The 13278-nt window shown below is 40.1% G+C and overlaps 1 protein-coding gene across 3 annotated transcripts in view; it reads right to left on the bottom strand.

Annotated features, from left to right (window-relative positions):
- sema3h (sema domain, immunoglobulin domain (Ig), short basic domain, secreted, (semaphorin) 3H) overlaps positions 1-13278 on the bottom strand; it is a 66449-nt gene that overhangs the window by 34789 nt on the left and 18382 nt on the right. For all 3 annotated transcript variants that reach the window (XM_067591647.1, XM_067591649.1, XM_067591648.1), the window contains exons 5-7: positions 5751-5905; positions 980-1042; positions 228-347 (exon numbers count right to left, since the gene is read on the bottom strand). In XM_067591647.1, the coding sequence (XP_067447748.1) occupies positions 228-347; positions 980-1042; positions 5751-5905 (338 nt within the window). The remainder of the gene's footprint in view (positions 1-227; positions 348-979; positions 1043-5750; positions 5906-13278) is intronic.

The following is a 13278-nucleotide window of genomic DNA, read 5'->3' as shown; positions in this document are numbered from 1 at the left end:
TTTGCTTGTGTTGATGCCTATTCTTATTCTTCACTGATAGTAAACAAAAATTATGTCTGATTGGCCACAGGTGTAATTTGCAAAAGTTAAATACAATAGAGAAGACAGAATAGACATGCAATGATTTGTATACAGTAATTTCCCTGCCAGTCACTGTGACAGAGCTTTCTAGCTGGTTATGTGGCTACACAAAAGGAAAATGTGTGTTTGAGTGTTTGCAGCAGTACCTGTTGGAAGACGTTGGTAGCTATGAAGGCACATCGAGGGTTGAAAGCCCCGGTGCCACACACGTACAGGTGAGTCTGGTTATAAGGCTGCAGAACTCGCAGGAAGTTAGCACACTCAAGCTGGACAGAGAGAGAGAGGTGGGGGGGCACAATGTGAGAAATAGTGAGTCTCTTCTGTTTTTTTTACATATATAAGGCAGTGGTTACATTATATTAATTGATTGAATATTGGGAGAGCAGCAAATAAGCCAAGTTGAATTTTATTAAAATTACATCAATGACCATCCTGCTGCCATCTACACCGACAGTAGTTCATACTTCACATGTTGTTTTTCTATCTGAATAAATGTTGCTAACCTGAATCTTGATATCTCTGTCAGCATCGCAGCTCTCGTTTGTTTACTGTTCCCAAATGAATCAGATTCATTCAACTTTAGTTCCACTTGAGATTGTAATCTCTCGAGCATCTGTCTTGCTTAATCATTACAGACGTCTTTGGACAGTTTCATGTTTGGTCATATAAAATTAAAAGGAAGGGCTAAAAAAAGCAGAAATGACCCTGATCTTTAAGCCACTGATCCATATCTGTGGAGCATTTAATGTGTAAATGTTCTTTATTCCCTGTGTGACTTTCAAACCAATTACCTCCATTCACGGTAACACACAGTAGTTACTTTGATACATGTTGCTTTGCTTATGCAATCTAGTGTGCGTTTGTGTCTCTGTGTGTGCGTGTTTGTGTGTTGAATCACCTCTGGATCCTTCCCAGCCATGAGGCATTCTTGGACACGGTCTGGACTGGCTGGCCAATAAAGCTACAAAGAGCGAGAGAGATAAAGAAAACAAAGAGGGAGAGAAAGAGATTCAAAAAAACGTTTTTATTGCTCACTCTACATTTCAGATAAAAGGCTTTCGGCATTAGCAGGTGCTTTACGAGGCAGCGAGGAAGGGAGAGTCAGCATAACGAGACTAGAAGAAAGACGGCAGGAGGAGAGGAGACAGATTTTAATATCTCACGTGAGGCGGCTTCAGGGAGGAGAAAATAAAAACCAACTGGCAGCACCGCTGAGTCCTGGCGATGAGCCAAGCTGTCAGAGCAGCAGTGTTGGTGCTTACATGACTAATTAATCTACTGTTTATGACTGTAGAGTCACTGGTTACAGATACATGTGCACGATAATGCAACTATTGTTGTTAATTTGAATAAACAAATCAGGTTTGTTGCTTTAATTAACACACAGCTGGTAGTATTTCCTCTAACTGTATAATCTAATCATATGATATAGGGTGGTGATACTGAAGACTTTATGGTTATGAAGCTATGTATTCCTGGTCAAAGAGAACATGTGAGAGCACCCGTTGACCATCAAAGGACCCGACCTGACCCAAGCAAGACTCCAGCTCTAGATTTGCTCCTCTAACTTGGTTCTAGGTCATGTCCGTTTTTGTTTTTTTTTTTTGCTCTGTCTTTGCCAGAAGTTTCAAGTGCGTCTAATGGAGATTGAGTTTTTATTGGACCCGACAGCTGCTAAGAAGAAATTGTGTCCCTGTTATTATAAAAGAAAAGCTGGCTAGAAAGCAAATATGTTGCTAATTTGTTTTGGTTGGAGAGTTTGCCCACACAGAAGTCTGGTGTGTTTTTCTGACATCAGTCAGCCCACAGGCCAGTTCACTATATTACAAGTTCTGTTCTTCATGGTGTAATGTAGGCTCTTCGTCGCGTGCATCACCATCATAGAAGAAAATGAATCACACTTGCAACAAAATAGATTTTTTTTTCATTCTTTTTCCAAGCAGAAGAACCTGTGAAATATTAGAAGCAAAGTGAAAATTGTTCTGACTTTGCTGCAGGGGCAGATATGAAGAATGTAACATGTCATTATTTTGTGGGAGCCTGAAACGAATTGAAGCCAGAACAAATGCTAAGTGTTTATCCAATTTAAAACTTGAGTCTAAATCACGATATCTGCATAAAATCACAAGTTGCCCCAGAATTGGGTCAGAATCGAGCCTCTTCAGGTTCAGGTCTTCAGGTTTGGTTCTGTGGGTTCTTTAAGACGATGAGTTCATCTTGGGTTCAGGAAAAATAATCACCCATGAAAAGACACTTCTAAGCAGAAAATAAATGACTTCACCGGTGGAGTAACTTCTCAAAAACAGACTAATAGCTCAATGGAAGTAATATAATCAAAACAAGTGTGTTTATATGAGTCTCGTATCTGCCGTCTTAATTAATTTATAGCTGCATTGTTTGTGTGCATATAAACGTAATCAGTGTATAATAAATACACTGGCAAAGTGGGGAGTATTTCATGGCTTTCATGTGAAGCCAATAGGAGAGGAAATAATAGAGTCATAGAAATCGAGAGAGCGAGAGGTGAGGCATGGTATCAGATGGCAGCTACATGACTAATCTAAATATTTCCTTGAGTCTGTCATTTCCTCAGAGACCAGAGCGGCGAAGCTGAGATTGAATTGGTACGATAAGTGATCGTCTTCTTATCTCTACATATTGCAAAACTGCACAGTTTACTGAAGAAAATGAAGGATCTTTACTTATGTTTTTAAGTTCACATCAGTTTGGGATGAAAATGGTAAAATATTATTGATTCTCTCTAATTTTACAAAGATAATAATGAAAGAATAAAACAATAAAACATGATTTGCATGGATGTTATTCTTGAACTTCGGGAGCAACTTGTCAAAAACATTTTAGTTTTCTGTGCAGAGTTGACAGATTGTAGTAAATATTGAGAATATATGGCTACTTTGAACATGCTGCAGGAATTAGCTTGAAACCAGCATTTGTGTTCTGTTCATTTGTGGCTTTTCAGGGATGAACACTTAAAACAAACTCTCGACCGCGGCCCTAACAGAAAATTACTGAGCTGCTGTTTATTTGCCTTGTAAATCTGAATTTGCTTCAATCTAGAAAATGTGACACCAACTATTTGAAAGTGATTAATGACAAATGATGATGCTTTCAGGAAACAATCTCTGGATGCTCAGTAATAGTTCCCTGATGCAGTCATTCCCGCAGAGCCCGGTGGGGAGCCGAGATGATCAGATTAGATTAGAGACCGCGGTCCCCCTTATCTCGAAATACCACACACTGACAGGAACATGGACCACCACTAAAGGATTTTCACCAGGTAAAGATTTCATTTAATGGAAATTTACTTCTGTGTGAAAAGCCTGCTGGTTGTCAGCTTGTATAACATAAAAGGAGAATGTGCGTTTATGCAAAAAGGGAACTACACGATCAAACTGGGGAAAATAAATGTTGATAGTGTTACATTTCTGTACTTTTGTAGTGATACTGAATACCAGTGCTGAAAAGGAATGAAAGAAAATGGAAACAATGGAGGTAGTGAGAATGAATAAAGAGCACAATGCAAGAAAAAGTCACTCAAAGCCTTGGTGACCCTTTGTGTAATGTGGGTTACCAGCTGTAGACTCACACAGAAGGAATGCCTCGAGGGTTTTAGCCTGAACAAGAGGAAATGCATCTGAAGGCAACAGCGTCACATTGGGCACTTTGCCCTGAACAGAGATGGAATGGATTAATTGGGTACATGTCCATCTCTTTGTGTCAAAATCTTTTTTTTTTTTTTAATGAACTAGTAAGATTGCACAAGTGGTGGAAAGAAAAAATAAATAAAAGTAGGAATCGGGCCTGAGCTGATAAGAAGCCCTGGATGTCAGTAGCAGAGAAAATAAACAGAAATGTAGAGAATATGGCACTGTGAGTGGTTTTAACACCATGGGAAAAAACTGCACACAAGCTGGAACGGTATAAACAGACTATAAATACTGTATGTACAAATATATGACTTTACAGCCAGCATGGAGCTGAGTTATGAGTTGACTATGACTATCTATCCTTTTGTTGGCTGACTGCCTGGCTGAGTGGGTGGCTGGCCAGCTTGACTGCTGTCTGTCTGTCTTTCTCACTGGTTGTTTGTCTGCTTACCTACCTGTTTGGCTCTGTGATAGCTTGTTTTTACATCTGACTGATGAAAGTATTGATTTGTTCCGGCAGGGAAGAGTTATGAAAAGGCAGCCCTGTCGCTGTCCTTGCGGTGAACCTAAACTCAACCTGACTGGCTGGCAAATCATCAGCATGTCTGTCTGGATGTTAAAGCTATAGATACTCTAACAAACCCGTAACTGTTGTCTAACAGTCATCGTTTACTGCTTGTGAAAAGATCAGTTTAAACTGAACCAAAAGATGTCGTGTTTCTCGCTGAAAATCCTGGCTTGCTTTGAGTATGAATACTGTTTTTTTTACAGTTTACTTTATTACTGATGTAGGACACATTTTGTTGTTTGCACCACTGGTTTGTACCATAACATAAACTTGGTGCGTGGTGACATACATTTTAGTTCAGCCTCACTAGGATGAGTGAAATGTGTCAGGGTGGGAACTTGACCAGCTGAATCAGGAAAGGACGCAGCTGACGGTACACTTCTGCCTCAGGGTGTCGAGTTTCATATCACTGATGTCATGTGGAAATCTTTGTCGTTAAAATGTTCAAATAAACTCAAAAAGAGTAAGAGAAGCACTCACTGACACAAGGAATCAATAACTAGGCTGTAGAAAGTGAAACACTGCATTTACAGGCTGCACGCAGGTAGCTGTGTTTCCTGATGAGTCAAAAAGAAGGAGTGGAGGTGAAGGGAGAGGCCACATATCAGTACAGATCTCTTTCTGCAGATGTTCCCACACCACATTTCCACAGCCAATACAGAGGTTATTGGTGCAGTTGAGCAGTTAACATGGACAGTGAAGAAAGAAGGAATGTGAGAAATTTTAAAGAAATTATTTGTGGCCTGACTAGAACCCATTATGTTGTTATCTGTTTGTCTGTTTTGGAAAAAGTTAGAAAGCTTTGGCAACAAATGAGCTTTTTTACCACTTCCAGGTTGTCCAAATAGCACTTTTTTACAGCACATATCAGCCTTAAGTTCTACAACTAACACAGGCCTTCAGGCTTTGAAAACTTTCCAAACATCACTGGATACACGAAAGAATGCTCTGTCATCAGGCCAAATGTCCCCTTTTCCTGAAAAGGTGATGTTTTATCAAACAGCAGCAATACTGCAGCTTAAACTGAGAGGCAGCCAAGTTGGAACGCAGTGGAAAGATGAAACTGTGAAGGAAACTGTAATTTTATTGTGTTCCTGTCTATGTGGAAGATTGGAGATTAAAAGAGAGTTTATGGAGGTAGAAAGCAGAGTACTACTAAACTACTGACCAGGGAAGAAAAAAAGATGCGTGTTTCTATAATGAGAGTGAGGAATCACAGATAGGAGCAATCACAGATATTAGTCAGTGGGTCGTGACTTCCCTCTTCCGCATGTCATCACTAATTAGTCCCATCAAAGCTCTGATACATTTGTTATCTCAGTCTGCTGTCATTTGACTGTGTGTGTCTCTATGTGTGTGTCTGCGGTATGTTTATATCACATCTTGCCTCGGATGGTACGTGAATGTGTTTGTGTGTCTCCTCCAGTTCTAACCTTGCGTGGGTTCTGCGTTATGTCGTCCAGACTGGTAGACAGCAGGTTATCTTTCATGGCCACGTACAGACGCCTCCCGTCTTCGTCAGGCAGCAGGGAGTGCAGGTCTCCCGCCACTAGAGGCAGCATCAGCAGGCGGCCGTTCTGGATCAGTTCTGACCAAGAGGAGGAGGAGAAGGAAAATAAAAAATGACATTAGGGATTCGAGTCCGTGGAGATTTACAAATGGCTGGTGTGGTTTTGAAAATGGATAAGGAGAGTAGAGGAAGAGAAAGAAATTAGAGGTGAAGTTAGGTGAAAAGGCTAATTTGGCTTCAGTTGCAAAAGTGCACACACACGTGAAACAGTTGAAATGTTGAAATTTTTACTTCCCAATCAGTGATGTCAAAGAAGGAATCTTTTATCAGCTATTAAGGGTTTGACCATTTAACAAAAATATTCTATAAATAAATAAAATTTTCTGTTGTTTTCTTTTTTCAAATGATCTTAACAAACCTGACATCCATAATACATTTCCTCCTTAACCAATGAGAAATAAAGGGAAATACTGGGTAAATGTTAATTGGACCACATTTCTATAGCACTTTTATAAAAGGTGCTTCACAGCGGGCCTCCTTTCACCCATTCACAAACACACACACACCAGTAGCAGCAAGCTAGGTGCTGGCCTAACCATTGGGATCTGTGAAAGTGACAGATGGTCAAAGTTTTTGAGGCCAGAAATGAAGCGAATTATTTTCTTAACAGGAAAAATCAGATAAACTGAGATGAAGGACAAAGACACAAAAGTTCCCACACCTGTCATCTATCTATCACACGCAATTGTCAGTTGTTTGTCTTGTATCTTCATTTCTCTTATCACACCGGACACTTGGGTCAAACAAAGAAACTGTAGTGTATCATTTGTGAATAAACAAACAGTGACACACACACATACACCTACACACAGACACACTGTACCTGAACTACATCTCCAGACAGATTGTTTTCAGATAACTAGCGATTATGAAACCCCAGATAACGAGCGTTCGGATTCAATGTTTTTTAAATGATTACATTCTTGCGCCATGTAAACTATGAGAACTATGGTGTGGCAGATCAGCCGATAACTGAGCGAGGACAAGAATCGCACGTCCGTCTGTCTTGTGTTAACTTTCCTATTTCGGCTGCCAAGTGTTCCTCAGCGGACTGGACTTGGCGTCGATTCACAAGCTAAACGCATAAACATATAGGCTTTAAAGCAGCACCAGGCATGGCTTCACACACTGGCAGCTCCATATAGCAGTGAGAGGCAGAGACGGCTTATTAAAAAAACTGTGTGAACTTCAAAACCCAGAAAATGGAGCCCATAAAGTAAGTAAACTGTACACAGCATACTCTTGTTTAGCCAATCTGTGATGCTTGGTACCAAATGATACCAAAAGGACCAGAATCAGAAGAGCAAACTTTCCAATCTAAGTATATATATCAAGCCCTACAGAGAAATAGGACACATAGGATAGTAATACAGCCTCTGATTAACATGAATTGTTTCCCACTGTAGCTTTAACACACAATATCGGTTCACCCAGGGGAAGATTTAAAGAAGAAATGAATAATTTACCGTATTTCATGGCAGCAGCAAACTCAGCAAACTCTTATTAAGGAAAAACACTTGTATAGTTTTTGGATTGTGCGAGTGGTGAGCGTTAATGTAGTGTTTCTTTCTCTGCAGTGATGGATAACACCTCTCAACACAGTCTGTGTTTCTTCAAGCAGCTGAATCTGAACTGACACAGAGATCTGAAGTGTATCATGCAGAATATAATCTTCTTAATATTCCTTACAGGATCACGAGGGTGTTAACTCCCAGCACGGGCAGCTTCTGTGAGAATTAATCATTCAAACCTGGCGGTTTTAGTGCGCAACACCTACCTGAATCACTCAGGAGACACAGTTTTTCTACTAATGTCAATATTGGTAAGTATCAACAACAAATGTTTTTTTGTTTGCACAGACATGACGGTTGACGCATCTGTCTCGATCAGATTTCAATCCAATCTGATCAAGTTAAAACCTGTTTTACTTCTTCCTACTTCTTATGTCACCATCTGTTTTGTTAATTTGAGGTGTTCTCAGGTGTGTTTTGGATAGAAATGATAAAGGGAGTGTAATTTGAGCAGTGCATCTTGTTGTAGGACAAAAAACAAAGATAAAACAGTAAAAAGCCTGGTGGAAAGTTTATGATTTATACTGTCCTATAAGCAAAACCTTGGAATCAGTACATCTACTGTGCCCACCACATTCACACTCCAAAAAACCCCCACAAATGTAAATATATCCATCAAAACATCAATCCATTTGCTGACACATTACTGTGCCTGCCCGTTAATCTTTAAAAATTGCCCAAATAGCCGTGGCTCTCGAAACACATGCCAATTATCTAAACTACAGGAGACTGGAGCAGATGTGAGATCTAAGATAGACGTGATGAATGACTCTGAATACCGTCAACACTGCTGTATCTGTTATTTAGTTGCTATACATCATATTAGTTGGTATTTGAGTTTAACGGAAAAAGAGAGAAAAAAAAATAAGTGGTTTGAGAAGTAAGGAAAAGATGAAAAGACTTCATTATAGACGAATGAAATGTGTTGAAGAGTGAAGAGGGGAAGTGAATGAGGAAAGACAAATGGAGAGACTGACAGACACCGTGGAAATGGGCGAGATCGATCCGAACCACTGAGAAAGAAATGAGACTGAGAAAGGCCACGAAATGATGACAGACTGGATATTAAATGCGAGGATAGATGAAGAGATGGCGAGCTGCAGACTGGGGTGAGAGACAGGTCGTATTCGTGTAGCAGCTTGCTCAAATTATGATTTGTTTGTTCAAGTGAAAAGGAGACCATTAGGTTTTTGTCCTTTTTTTGAGATAACTGTGGTAGTCTTTGTTAGGACTGAGAATGTAATCTCAACAAACTGTGGAAAACATCTCTGCAATACAAACTTTTGGATGATGGATGTTGACGTCTGAAAGCCAACAGTTCCTCATGATGCCAAACTAGCTGAAACTTACTTAAAGAACAGTCGGCCCCGAGTAGCAAAATATTAAAAGAAATACAGAAGAGGTGATGAAATTCTAATGGCCATGAGACGCTGTTTCCAATTAAGTTGTCAGTTGTCTTTCTCAGTTGTATTTGAACAGGGTGACTCCCAAAAAATCTGTCCTGTGAAGACATTCTGGGCACATCTAACTAGAAGGAAACCTCGGGGCAGACCCAGAGAATACAGGAGGGATTATATATTGATCTGGAAACGCCTCTGGATCCCCCAGGAAGAGCTGGAAGATACAGCTGGGTAGACGGACGCCTGGGCTCATCCTGCACCTACCTTTATAGAGTGTTCATTTTGTTTTTGATTTCTTAAAACATCTCAATGAAAAGAAAGATGAGAGTCTGCAAAGGTTCCGCAAAGTGCCGGCGTCCTGCAGGCCGGACAGTGACGGGGTTGCTTGATTAACAACTCGCTCCATCTATCATACTCAGGCACGGCAGGTGCTGCTTACTCAACCTATTTTAGCTCCACACAGTCGCACAAATTAGGATTTTCTCGCTCTATTAACTAAAGACGCCGGTGAGCAGTCGACCCCACGCTTCAGACGTCTCTACAGAAACCTTCATGTGACATCACAGGTGCTACAACGACATATTTTTTTTTATATTGAGCTATTTTTTAATGTGCTTTTAACTTGTATGCACAACCAGACAAAGAGAAGTCCATCATGCTTAACTAAGTTTGCAGGAACTTTAATCGGATTTGTCTGGACCCTGTCCAAAGTCATCAAAATGTCTAACATGGCGGGATGACAGATTTCCACAACTCTGTCCAATTAACAAGCTACACGCTGTGAGCTCATGCGACTTTTGTTTACAGTTACTGGCTGCCATGTCATTATGTCATCCTAACAGAGCCAAATATTTAAAAAAAATTCATGAGTCAACTTCTATTTTGGATCTCGTGTGATTGTACAACAATGAGGAATTTGTTGAATTGATGGTTGTGTTTCATTGCTGCATTTTAAAAACACTTCACATCTGTATTTCTCACTGTGCTCATAAACCACACAGTAAATGTGAGAAGGTAAAATAGCACATAAAGTCAAAAAAAGAGGAGGAGGTGATGGGGGAGGAGGAGCAGCAGAGAGAAAAGATAAGAAAAATGACATGGCAAAGTGACAACAAGATGAAAACGGCCTGATGGGTGAAGACAGTTACGAGATGAGAATGGGAAAAATGTCAAAACATGACACCATGATAGACGGATGAGGAGGTGAGGCAAGAGGAAGGAGGAGGGGAGCAGAGTGAAAGAAATCCTGATGGAAGAAATTAATAAATATTGATGGATGGGAATGAGGGGGAAGAAGAGATATGGGAAAAGACAGGCGGTGATTGGGCAGAAAAAGGTTGATGAGGGTAGAAGAGAGAGCGCCAGTAAAAATCATGTAGTGATGACAGGATGGGGGAATGATGGGCAGATGGGTGGATTGAAGAGGAAGTTGAACCAAGTGAGAAAGGAGGATGAAGCGGAAGAGTAGGCAAAAGCGTGAGGGAATATTATAGTGTAATAACAGAGTAAAAAATGATGGATAGATAGATGGATTGAGTGGGAGGAGGAGGAGGAGGGGTGAGAAAGGCAGATGAAAAAAGGCAAAAGGCGAGATGAGAGAGAGAGAGAAAAAATGATATGATGACAGGCTGAAAAATGATGATTGGATGGATGACGGGTGAGAGAAAGAGCAGGGAAGACAGAGAGACTGCGGGAGAACAGAAGAGTAAAATAATGGCAAAGACAGAAATGGAAAAAAAATGAAAGGTGAAGACTCATGGAAACAGAGAAAAAAGGCTAAGAGAGCAGAGCGAAGGTGAAAAAAAAGGAGGAGGAGGAGGAGGAGAAAGAAAGACTGATGCTGAAGGCAGAAATGAGAGGAACCACAACATGCTGACAGTCGGGCGAAAAAGACAAAAAGATGGATGAGCAGAGAGGAAATGAGCAGAAAAAACAGAGGAAGACGTGACTCCATGGAAATGGACAGATAATCTGAAACAGAGAAACAGTCACAGTAGGAGAGGAAAGACAGATAGAAACTTATACTTTAGCTCAGACGGAAATCTCACCAGGTGCTTTGTTAGTATTCAGCAAATGGCCGGAGAGGTAAATTGTTTTTGCTTCACACTGCTCTTGGCTTCATTAATCACAGTGGGTGCATCAGCAGCACGATAAATTCAACAGAATTGTGGCTTTTCTTTTCGTCTTGTTCAGGGTTTGGATTTAGTGAGACTCGGGTCCAAATAATTCATGTGAAATATTTTTCCAGGCAATTACTGCAGCAGCAGTGCGTCAAACATGAAAGACTGGACACTTTACAAAGAGAGGTCACCTCCGTTTTCACCTCTGAGTAGAGCAACAGGATCAGCACGTTCCCTCATCTTAGCAATGAATTTTAACAATGATAAAACTACTTTTGAGTTAAAGAAGTTTCCAGGGAATGCTACGATGCAAAGACCTATTTCATCAAAGGTTTCCTCCACTAAGTATATATCAATCATAACACGGATACTTGCCAGAGAAACCAAATGGGAGGATGTGTTCATTAACTCAAGCCAAGTAACTGAAGGCAATCAGGAACATTGATTGAAGATTGTGCCTGTTCAAACTAGCTAATATGCTATTCTATGCAAGCTAAGCTAAACATATCAGCTACCATTTTGGTTAAAATTGCAAATTTGCCCTGAGGAAGTGTATGCTACAACATGTTGGTACAGTTCAGGGTTTTCCCAGGTTTCTGGAGGGCTTAGGTGCTGTGGTGATCGGTGGGTTTGGGGGTCCTCATCGAAGAAAATTTTATTGTATTTGATTAAAAAAAGCACAAAATAACATTAGTAAAACAGGCTTACAGTGAAGCTGTTTGAAGTGCAATTTTCTCACCCTCCCATAGTCAGGCTGCAGCCACTAACCAGCAGGACGGGAAAGACTAGAATGTTATCTTCATCTTATCCATACTCCCACGGTCCAGTTCTTTATCAATACTCTTACTGCTTCTTTTTCAATACTAAAGAATTGTGTTTTTTTAAATTACTATCCAAAAATAAAATAAATTCAGATCAGGATTAGAATAAATTTCTATTTTAAATATGACAAAACATTGTTTCTACAGCGGCAACAGTAACCTTTACCTCAGAAAGTCGCTATATAAACTCAATAATATCTTACTGGAAACAAATCTAAAATGTCAATAAAATGAATAATATTTCTGAGATGATGCTGAGTGAAGATTAGAAAGAATGAAGAACACAGACATCAGTCAGTATCAGTCATTCATCCTGTCCTCTGTCTTCCTCCCTCTGCTGCTGATGTGATTCACTGCCTGCAGGTACTGCTGGTAGAGGGAACGGGAGGGGGGGGCAGTGGCTAAGTTTACAAGAATTTGAATAATTTGAATATATGTTAGAAACTAAGCTAAACATACAGTTGGGCTACATACAGACAGCTTTTTAGCTTGTTCGTAACACTTCACCATTAGCCTAACGATTGTGTTGTGATCGTGTAAAACATGTCGGCGATGGATGGGAGACTGCGGACAAAGGAGATGAAAATATCACTTTTCTACATGTTAATGCTTGTTGAACAGATGTTTTGATAAAAAAAAACATATCGACTTTTTACTTGTGAAGTTGTCATTAACTCTAGCAAAACGTAATCTTTCACTTCACCTGGTTCACTGTTTCCACCGGGGCCTCTCTGCTGTGCACCCTGCAGTATAACTGCCGTGGATTTGCTGTTCATACTTACGGCCCACTGACTTTCTTCTTAACATCACTGTCATTCATATCTTATTACTAATAGTTTACCATCCTGGAATGGAAAATTATCGTCATCCAACATTAACATATGCTCCAATAGGCCTTCTCATCACAGAAATGTTGTGATGTTACAGCTGGTAAATTGCAGGTGTAACTAATTACATTAACGATAGCTCCATTCCATTTAGGTGTCCCAGTGAGCCAGCATGCATAATACCAGGCTCTGAAACAGTACGAGTAATTTGAATGCAGAGATAATCACTGTTATTAAAAACACAATAAAATGTCTGTAATGAAAATCTATGGTGTTTTCAAGTAAGCTTGTCTTTACTGTTTTCCATTTAAATGACCAGTTGATGTGGCAACCATTACTTTTTCTCTCAGCTTTTGGTGTCATTGTATTGAATCGTGAACACTAAATCACTCATTCCATGAAACTGGAACAAGGTGATTTCTGCTGTTTGCTGCTTAACAATGTTTTCATGGGTTAATCTAACTGAAATGTCCCATCGTATTGTGTTTCAACATGTGGCCCTGATTGAGAGTCACCCTCTTCACAGGGAATCTAAGTCTGGTTGAATTCATGCCTCGCTCCGCCTACTCAAGCATCCGGCACTTCTGAGTTACAGTGTGTGTGCCGCAAGAGTGTCATGACTTTGCTTAATTCAATATAAAAGGAAAACCTC

Source organism: Thunnus thynnus, chromosome 6, assembly GCF_963924715.1.
Source record: "Thunnus thynnus chromosome 6, fThuThy2.1, whole genome shotgun sequence".
NCBI classification, from domain to species: domain Eukaryota; kingdom Metazoa; phylum Chordata; class Actinopteri; order Scombriformes; family Scombridae; genus Thunnus; species Thunnus thynnus.
Note: the sequence above shows the minus strand (reverse complement) of the source record. Positions and strands in the feature narration are given on the sequence as shown.